Source organism: Oryza brachyantha, chromosome 1 (genome assembly GCF_000231095.2).
Source record: "Oryza brachyantha chromosome 1, ObraRS2, whole genome shotgun sequence".
Taxonomy (NCBI): domain Eukaryota; kingdom Viridiplantae; phylum Streptophyta; class Magnoliopsida; order Poales; family Poaceae; genus Oryza; species Oryza brachyantha.
This window is the reverse complement of record NC_023163.2, coordinates 1,611,579-1,622,230: the sequence shown is the minus strand read 5'-3', so window position 1 is coordinate 1,622,230 and position 10,652 is coordinate 1,611,579. Positions and strand designations below refer to the sequence as shown.

Sequence of the window (10,652 nt, the reverse complement as noted above, 5' to 3'; positions counted from 1 at the left end):
CCGACAAGACGCCGCGCAACTAAAGCCATACTCCCTCTGTCCCAAAAAAAATCAATTCTCCGATTTCCGTGTCTAACGTATGACCATCCATCTTATTTAAAAAAATTTCAAAAAATTAGAAAAAATTAGTCAAACGTAAAGTACTATTTATGATTTATCATCTAATAAAAACCAAAATATCAATCGTAAAATTTTTTTTAATAAAACAAAAGTCAAAAATTATAGGTAAAAAGTGAAAAATTAGTTTATTTTGGGACGAAGGGAGTACGTATGAACCGGACCCCGGTGGATGGCTAGCCATGATAATGGAGTAGCAGCTTCTTTTCACAACAAATCATTTACACATCGCTCGCGACTATATATATGCCACGCTCGCCGCGCCACTGTTGTTCGTGTCAAAGCCATCAACACCAACAAGATCGATCACTACAGCACTAGCTTAATTAGCTAGCGCCGGCGAGCGATCGAGTATGTGCTTCAAGCTGGGCATGTGCTTCGGCGGCGGCGACGACTACTGCCGAGCCGCCAGCGAGACGTACGATCGGCCGGAGCTCACCGCGGTGCCCAACGCTAGCTACAAAGGCTACCGGCCGACGACGGCCGCCTACGCCATGGCCGCCGACGAGACAGGCCGCAAGGCCAGCAACGACGACCCAAGGAAAGACAGCGTCTTCGTCGTCGCCGCCACCACAACGACGAGGGGCGTTTACGGCGGCGGGTACGCGCCGGCCGACGAGCCGTCGCACAAGCCGCCGGCGGCCGCTGCGAGGAACAGCAAGGTCGCTGATGACACGGAGGTAAAGCACCCAGCTGCTGCTGCTGCTGCCATCCCGAGGTATTCGAATCGTGTCTACTAGTGCAAATAGTAGTACTACACGGTAGCAGTTGGGTTAGCTACATGCTTCTAATTAATTACAGGTTATGTTACTGACAAGTGAGAGAGTTTGAGTGATGATAGTCTCGTTGCTACTACCTTTTTCTGTTCTGTTTGGTCCTCCCATCTGCTGAAAATGGAAGGGCACCTGGGAGCAGAGTTCAGTCATGTGTGACAAAAGGTTCAGGGGACTTTGTGTTAGCAGGCAGGTCTTTACCAGTTTTGTTGGCTTTGTGTAGTTGCTTGTGCTTGTAGCTTCTTTTTCTTCTTCTTCTTCTTCTTCTTCTTCTTCTATCATGTAATCGAGTGGATCGATCTTGTGTACATCATCAATTCCTAATGTCAGCTTTTGCTAGTATGTGGATGCTTTTCTTCAGTCACCTTAACTTTACAGACTTGCATTATGCTACTGCAGTTTTGTTTAGAACAAACTAGTCATGAGTAGCTACCAGATGACAGTGGGAATTCCAGTTTGAACTCCGATGAATTTTGACTCCTCCTCGTTCTCGCAAACATTGTAATTGGAATAGTATCTATTGACAGTTGTTAAAAAGGTCATGAATATTGCCAGAATTAATTCAGATCAACTTTCATTCACCTGAACTAGCATACTAGTACTAAACAGCAAGCAAGAACATCAATTATTCTGTGTATAAAGTACTCACTATTGGAGGTTGGATATTTTATAAAGTGAGGGTACAAGGCTACAGGGAGATAAAAGTTTTTGCCGGGAAATAAAAATGTGACATGGAGATAGCAGCTGGTACTGTATTTGCAAATAATACCTCCTTCTAAACTTGTTCTCTCTATCTATTTATGATCTCTATTAAGGATTCTTAACATGTGGATAACTTCAATTTTGTTGATGAAATCCTAAGAAGATTTTCCTATATGCATATACTTGTGCTCGTCCAATAGCAGCACCTTTTAAGTCACTTGTTCTTTTTCTCCTTTTCAACTTATTCCTTTAATTATGCCTAGCATTTAACCATTTCCGAAGAGCATTGGAATACAGATATAGATACTGAAGTAAAATATACCATTCATACTCATCAGTCATCACAGCTTGTCTGCGTGTGCAAGAATTAGAAAAGGAGCATTTCTTTCCTCTTATTTCTGTTTGTGGAACAGTGAAAGTGAATTCACTGCTTTCTATTTTTAACAGCCGTTATACTCTCTATCATAGTTCATGAAGTGTTAGTATCTTCCAAAAATTAAAAATCAAGGTTCATGAAACGGTAATGAGTAAACCCTGCTTTCTGGTTGAACGCCTAAACAGAAAGTTCAGTGTGATTCTACCAGAAAGGCAAAAACAGTGTAAGTTTTCTATCTTTCTAAACAACAATGCAGTAAAGCACGCAGCATTTCTTATCTGGGACTCTGGGAGCATTAATGCTTTTTCGACAAGATTAACAAAACATACAACATATTGTATTTGCTCTCATGGCATAAAGTAGAGAATTCAGCCTAGTGCTTTAGCCTCTAACTTAGCAATTAAGATCTTGATCTGTTCTCCTCAGCTTGGAATAAGACCAAGAACTGAGAATCAACCAGTTATTCGATGGGGGAGGCCAAAAAAAAAAATGTATGCAGTCTTGCCTAATAACTGAGAGAGTTTGGAACACTACACTGTTGGACGGTGCAACCTGGCACAGAATATTGAGAGCCCATGTGAATGTCATTCTCATACCTCCTTTCTACTTGTATTGTAACACTGGAATAAGTTCCCTATCAGTACTTCCACTAGGAACTAAAACACGCTAAGAAATAAGGAAACAGTTTGGACGCAACAGGTGGGCCTGGGGACGACTACACTAGTATATGCTAACTTTATGATTCACACATGATAGGCTGTCATTTAGTGAAAGGCTTGAGCTTTAGTTGCTAATAGTTGTTGACTGCAGACATAGAAGGTTTAATCATGCTTACTGTACATGGCAGGTTCCTCGGTTTATAATACAGTAAGGATGCTATACGCGCCCAACTTCCAGATCATTTCTTCATGTCCTGATATGGTTTTCCCCAGATATGCCATGTTGCCCAAACGTAGAGTGCTGGCTTTGTGCACTGTGGGAGTTGGCCACTTGAAGATCGTCGAGCATTTCGAAGCATGCGTACGGTCCCCAACCTTAAGATGGAGAAGAATACAGAGTCACTTTCAAATAGGGCGGTTCAAAATATTAGATAGATGAATATGAAGTAGATAATCAACCATTGAAACAACAGTGAAGGAAATTGCTAAGGATGAAAACTGAACAACCTTGATGATGGTATGGAGGTGGAAAGAAGTGCAAGTAACAAACGGCCGCTATAATAAATCCTGAAATATATCAATATAATATGGCTATTGCAAGTATGAAAGAACACAAATACACAATACATATGGGGAAAAGGCTGAGGAGAAGAACAAACCTAGTAGGCCACCAGCAAACACATCCTCCCAGTGGTGTCGATAGTTATCTATTCTAGAAATCCCGACAAGTGAAGCAATAAGAAGTGGAAGAATCATAATGCAAAGTTTTGCAACATGACCTTGGCGATCAAACACCTTAATTTTGCCAGATAGGTACAGTGACAGAAATCCAAGTCCAGCAAAAGACCCTGGAAGTATTTTCGTCAAATATTGTCTGATCGTGGATAAAAAAACATTGTTTTACAAATTACATGTTAGTTTTTCATATAACAGATGGAAGTGGTATTTACAAGGTGTTGCCTGACATATCTACAACTACAATCATGCCAAATAAACAACAAAATATACAGCACGAGGATCCAGAAAATTGAGTCAAGGTCCAGGTATACATCATTATAAAAAGAGCTTAGCTACTGGTAGGATATGCAGAAATTGTTGACAACCTTTAATCACTGCTTGACACCTCAAACTACTAGCTCAGTAGCTCCTAAGAACTGCAAGATTATCCATTAAAAAACTCTAGTGTAGATACGCATCCACGGTAGTACAAACTTACATGATGTGTGTCCACTAGGAAAACTCTTGCGTCCATCCTTTAAGAAGCTTTTCTCACCATGACAAATCACACTGCCTGTCACTTGATCATATAACTGATACAAACATGCCAGAACCGTGGCTGGTCAATTTCAAAATTGATAACTAACAAGTAACACAAAACGGTAATACTATTTGTGCAGAAACATGTCAGGAAAATCGTACCTGCTTTCCATCAGGAAAACACCGCCAAAAGAAGTCCGGCCTAGGTCTTCCTACTGCATTCTTTACTACCGTAGTAACAACTGCAGTTATCAGGACGGAGTAAAGCACACCTACACAATCAATATGCCAATGAATTTCTTGGTATATAAAATCCAGAACTTGGCATTCAGAGGAAGTGAACCATTAAAAGAAGATGGAGACATCATCAATCACCTAATGTTGCGTGATGAAGGTCGTAGACATCTCTCCTAACAATATATATGGATACAAAGATAATTACGGGGCAAATTACGGATATTATCTGCCAAGAGGACCAGTATTCAATCAGTCATGAACGCGTATGAGTTTGTGTAAGGAAATGGAATTGCAGAGGTCGGATACATACAGGAACGCCCCATGCTGGTACAGTACTTTGTTTCACTGGTTAACTAATATCTGTCATCATACCCTTCCCAATGAACCGGTGAAATGGAGCAGCATAATGCAGGGCAATCACAACTGCAGCAAGTAAGATAAGAACAACCCAATCATGCAGGTGTTTTCTGGCCAGTCTAACCCCATGAGTCTGAATTGTGTGAGAGCACAGCTGAACCTCCTCCCTCCCATGCTGCTGAAATTAATCCATATGCCAAGAACATCAGTATTCTACAATACAAGCAGGTGTACCATAATAACTGCAACATGATATCTGAATACGAGTCCTATTGTATTGACCTCGATTTTGATACTGAGATCGAACATTTCGTAACCTAAAGAAACATGTTTCATGTATAATCACATCATGAGCGCATTAATCAAGACTTATGAAGGAGGGGGAAGTTAAATGCAGGCTTCAGCTTAGAGGAAGAGGAAAGCCAGATTAGACATTGGTCTTCGAGTGATTGTATCAACTTGATGTAATCATCTGATATCAATAAAAAGCTTCCTTTATCAAAAAAAAAGATTAGACATTGGTGGCAATAAGCAACAGTGAACTCACAACCAGATCAAGCAATCTAAAGAGAGCATCATCCCCATCTGCCGAATCGAACAACCTTTGCATCATAGCACAACACAGCAGAACAGTCAAAGAGCTGAACAGAATGCAGAGAGAGAGAGAGAGAGAGAGAGAGCCCATTGGTCTTACCGTGTTCTCTCCGCGCATTGAAGGAAAACCAACGGCCGACGCGGACCTGTACAGCAGGCAGGACAACTCCCTGGTTTTCGCTGAACAAAGCAACTTTCTGAAGATTTCAGAACTGCATTCGCAGCTACAATCAAAACTCCTCAATCCAAACTCCTAAGCAATAGCAGACAGAGAGACGAACCCCATGGACGGCTTAAACCCTATCGTATCAGCATGAAGCAACGGGCATAGTAAAATAAAAGGAACGAAAAAGAAGAGAGAATCAATGGTGGATTTACCAGTGGCGATGGAAGCGGGAAGAAGAAGAAGAAGAAGAAGAAGATTATCGTCCTGGATCGAGTCGGCGTGCGGGAGAAAGGAGAAAAGAGAAGCTTCGCGAGCATCGGGAATCGTGGGAGTGAGCTCTGGTTGGCCGTGCCAAAGCGGTCGCAACATGGGCCGAAATTCCAAGCCCATTATTCACTGGGCCTAATTACGGTTTGGGCCCACAAGTGCCTTTTTTTTTCAGACGGCAATACAAAAGTGCATCTCGAAAGAAAATCCTAAAAAGAGAGAGAGGGGGGAGAAAATTAAAGCGATTTTTGGATTGGCTTGAGGCGGCGATGCTCGTCCTGGCACGGATGCCACGTGGTTCGTACACGTCGCGTTCGCGCGTGCAACTGTGCCGAAAAGAAAACCGAACAGCGTCACACGTACGCCTCTGACGTGGCAGCCTGCCGTTTCATGTGCGAAACTGCACCAAACAGTACAGTCGTATTCTTCTGTGTCAATTGTCTATTGGCTTGGTTCTCTTTGTAATTAGGGCTTCAAATCCAAATAACAACGAGATCAAGGCTCGTAGAATGGACATCAAAGAGGTGGCCAACAAAACAAACAACACAGATTCGATTCTTAGCTGCTCGTCGCCATGTCAGGATGTATGGTTGCTTATTTGGTTTATATATAAAAAAAGGGCAAAAATCATGTTTACAAAAATAATAGTTTGTGAATAAAAATTTACATACTACGTAGTATTATTAGAGTGATCTAAAAGTCAATGCTAGAAAATAAATTTTATTAAAAAAACTTAAAATCAACTCTATATTTAAGATTCAAAATTCAAATTTTAGATTGTAAGCATAAATAAAAGCCAAAAATATAGGAACAAAAGCCAAAAATATGGGTGGTATGCTTTTCCTCGTAGGATCCACCTCACCGTTGCGTCAGTTGACATTGCATGATTCGTTCAGACAAAAGAGTCCGTCGCTTGCACGTTTGCATCCTCCTGCAAACACACATCTCCGTCAGATTATTCTGCCGCATAAAAATTCGGCTATTCACTATTCAGTCCGGAACTCTTTTAACTTACATTACCTGAGTTAATTTCACAGAGTTGCTGTTCGGATTCAGATCAAACGTACGGTAGATGTAAATTGCCTGAATCTTGAACAGTTTCAGCCGAAAAAAAGGCAGCTATGGACATCAGCATCACATGGATGCAGATGAGTTTCTTCAGAGATCGATGGGCTGACAGGAAAACCAGTGCCTCTTGTCCCTGGACCATGCATATCCTGATTGATCTGTAAACATCTTACACCGGTCGCTTTCATCACCACATATATACAACTGGGCACACAGTCTAAGCACATAATTTAAGTGATCTACAAGGTTCAGAAAGTAGGTTTATGGGGTGCTGCAATGATGAGATGAGAGATCGAAGAAACAGGAGCTGCACTTGCACACTCATCAGCTTCCTGAAGCTCGTGAAGGAGAAGATTAATTAGTTTAGTATGCAATCCAATCCATGTCAACGCCGTTCATGGGCCATCAAGCCTAGCTACGTTGTGCCTACCATGTATCTGACCACCAAAAGAGTCACAAGGGAAAAATCTTTTTAGCTCAACAATTCTTCTCCTCATCTGCTTGACAGTATTGATTCTCTACTTACATGAAAGGAAACATGATGCTAGCTAATTTATACCTGTCCTAATATAATTACAGCACAATAATTTTCAGGGAGTACAACACATGGATTGGCTGAAAACACTATGTGAGTGCTTTACCCCTTTGTTCTTAAGAAATCAGCACAGATGCATTACCTGATGTCCATTAAGCCCACTTGCCCAAAAAACAAGTTTTTTGCTGGTACACCAAACATGTCCTCACATAATTGTTTTTCCTACTTACTAAACCAAGGGGCCTCATGACCCATGTTCTGGTAAGATTCCCATTATGATGAGCAAAGCATTAATTATTGACAATGAACCCCATTTTAAACTAGCAGTAGGAGTTCATGTTCACTGCTCCCTCGTCCCAAAATAAACCATTTTTTTACTTTTTATCTTCAATTTTTAACTCTTCGTTTTATTTAAATTTTTTTACGATTGATATTTTTGTTTTTATTAGATGATAAATCATGAATAATACTTTATGTGTGACTATTTTTTTCTAATTTTTTCAAAAAATTTTAAATAAGACGATGGTCAAACGTTGGACACGGAAACCGGAGAATTTGTTTTTTTTTTGACAAAGGGAGTATATTTAGATGGAGCCAGGCGTACGAAATTTGAAGTGTCTTTCAAATAAAAAAGTACGAGTTCGCATTACGCAGGGTGCAGAGAAAGTATGATGCACTGTTTAGCCATGTGCAGCTGTGACAGCTGATTATCGACAAAACCTTTGTGTCTAGCACACAGGCGAGCTAAGCTAGCTGCTTTACATAGTGCCATTCTTGCGCGTAAAATGAAAGCAAAACTCTGCAAAATTACTACCCTCTCCTATCCCAAATTAATATAAGTCAGTTTACACTTACGAAATATTTACTAAATATAAGACGTTCTAGGACATCTAGGCAACTTTTCACATAAATTATAATACCCCTAATATTTAACAGATCCACCATTGATTTTTTTTGGCACAGTTTTGATCATTCATTTCGTTTATTTTTAAAAATAATATAAAAATGTAAGTTAAGCTTAAATTAGATGTAATAAAAAAACCTGTTAAAATAAAATAAATAATAATTGCACTAGTTTTTGGATAAGAAGAACAATAAAAGGCCGCTAATAAGACCTAAACACCTTCGGGTGATCATCCCTTATGCTGTTTTTGCTGAACGAATGCTGACTGAAACGAGATATCCTTGTTTAGCTTCAGTTATTCCCTATCTTTGAACCGACAAGACGGGGGGCTGAACGAAACTCACAGTACATTTGGTTCAAATGATTGCGTGAAGATTTCAGGAATTATTTGTGCAGTGTATTACGTTAGATACCATCGATCTGCATGAAAACAACAGAAATGCATCGTTGTCACACAGCAATCGACAATCCTGTGTTGCTTAGAATAATGAGCCCCGATCAATTCATGCACGTATATATACGTCAAGGGAGATTGTTTAGCTTTTAAATAAAAAATGATTTATAAATAAAACTTTATATACTTATTTTTAGCAATTTTACTATTTATAAGAAGGTATCAAAAGATATCATTGTTTTTATTTAAAGAGTGATATCTCGTGTTATCTTCTCAAGAATGAAAAAAAACTCTTATCCTTAATGATTTAAAAGTTAGAGTAAAAAATAAACTTGAAAACCTTAAAAGTAACTCTAATATTTTGGAAATTTTACGTAAGGCAGTCGTCTTCTCCATTTCATACTTGTATTGGAGGCGGTCGAATTGGCTCTCATGGATAATGGTGGAGGAGAATTTGGAGAAGGAACGGTGGGGCCCGCCCGTTGTTGTGCCCCACTCTGGCTAATCCATTCGTCGTCCATCGATCACCGGTCACCCAATCTCATCAACTCCCTAATAAATGCCAGCAGGCCAGCAGTAAATATTACTACTCTTTTTACCACGTACTTGTATTTGATTTTTAGCTTATGTTTCGCTGTTAGTCTGCTTAGAAAAATATATAAAAGTTCTGAACATGATTTATAGTTATTTGCTATGATTTGATTCATCACTAAAATCATTCTCTTTTAAACATGACTTTTAATTTTACATATTTATATAAAAGTATTAAATAATACAAATGACTAAACGTATCTAACCATCAATAACATACAATAAAAAAATGAGCAGAGTATTATTACTGTGGGTCTGCGGCTAAGGCCTTATTTCTTTCGGCTTAAGATTATTATAATCTAGATTATTGAGTTAGATTATTATAAGCTCGATTGTTATAATCTGTAGTAGAATAAGTTATGAGTTGTTTCTTTCCTAGATTATTAGAGCATGGATTATTAGGTTGTAAGTCTAAAAAGAGAGTGAAGTGGCATGGTGAGTAATTTTTCACCCAATAATCTGGAAAAAGCTCACGTAAATGAGCTTCAGATTATAATAAACTGGACTCCACATTATAATAAGCTTGTCTGTTTCTTTCAGCTTACTCTAATAAACTGAATTATAATAATCCCAGGCTGACCTAAATCACCTCGACGGTTAATATAGTTCGATGAAAAGCGTTAGCTGCCGTCGGAGATGTTCCTAATTTTGGTCCAGGTAAAAACATTCACTAATGCAATACGAGTTAAATGGATTCCTTTTACATGATCAAAGTTATCGCAAAAGGTTACGTTCTTTTGCCGTATTTTTCTTTTTTTTTAGTTTTTCGAACATGTTTACTGAAAAACCAAACGATATATTTTTTTATAAAAAATATTCTCATTTCAATTATATAATTCTTGTCATTTTGTATAACGACACGGTCTTCCAAATATGTCTTTGATCATGATTTGGTATTAAATTATATAAATAAATAAATAATAATTTTATATTGAAGTATATTTTGCGACTCAACTATACATGTTCTCACAGCAATTTCAAACTATATAAAAGCCAGATCATATCTTATCTAGAATGATAAAAATTATAGAACCAGATAGAGTATAAAAAGATCATTATTTTACCTTTTTATGTGAGTTTTTAAACTTTTTAAATTTTATTAATTATATACTATAAATAACTATTGAATATCAGATAATCTTTCCTATTTTTACTGTTAAAGTGTCTCATGATACGAACATTTTAATATCAAAGCAGCGGTAGCTTTCATATAGAGAGAGAGAGAGAGAGAGAGAGAAACTGGGACGTGTGGGAGAGGCAGGTAAGGTAGGTGGTCATAGTCGCCATTCACCATCAAATGCCGAGTATTTCTATCATCATAGGATCTAAAAACCAGCCACCTCTGCAAAGCTACTTGCGATTGCCGGACAATTTAACCGGCATCAAGCTAGTAGCGACTTTTGACCGACGCACAAACTCACACTGGTTTGTCACCGTTGGATAGCAATCGGACGGCACATGGTCAGATCTCTCTCTCTCTCTCTCTCTCTCTCTCTCTCTCTCACTCACTGACGTTACAAGAATTTTCACATGAGACTACATTTCTATCTGTAATTTTGTATGTTGCTCTTTGGTTGATCACTCGCATGCATAGGATGTGAACATGACCGACTATCAACCTCTAGTGTTTGCCTTTTTTAAGAAAAAACAATATA

General features: G+C 38.8%; 2 protein-coding genes across 2 annotated transcripts; one reads left to right on the top strand and one right to left on the bottom strand.

Moving 5' to 3' along the window:
• The first annotated feature begins 405 nt into the window (after nt 1-405).
• Nucleotides 406-1,204, top strand: LOC121053299. Its single transcript, XM_040520061.1, has one exon. It carries the CDS (start codon nt 471-473, stop codon nt 855-857), a length of 387 nt encoding a protein of 128 aa, XP_040375995.1. The 5' UTR covers nt 406-470; the 3' UTR covers nt 858-1,204.
• A 1,276-nt stretch (nt 1,205-2,480) lies between these two features.
• LOC102709497 (putative lipid phosphate phosphatase 3, chloroplastic) lies at nt 2,481-5,289 on the bottom strand. The gene is given in 8 exon segments (XM_040529396.1): nt 2,481-3,002; nt 3,135-3,194; nt 3,287-3,475; nt 3,844-3,937; nt 4,047-4,156; nt 4,260-4,347; nt 4,432-4,656; nt 5,173-5,289. Coding segments are annotated over 8 exon segments (912 nt in total). The 5' UTR covers nt 5,191-5,289; the 3' UTR covers nt 2,481-2,874.
• Nucleotides 5,290-10,652: the final 5,363 nt, after the last annotated feature.

What these genes read in the sequence shown, in the direction of transcription:
- LOC121053299 (XM_040520061.1), top strand. Translation starts at nt 471, where the DNA reads ATGTGCTTCAAGCTGGGCATGTGCTTCGGCGGCGGCGACGACTACTGC.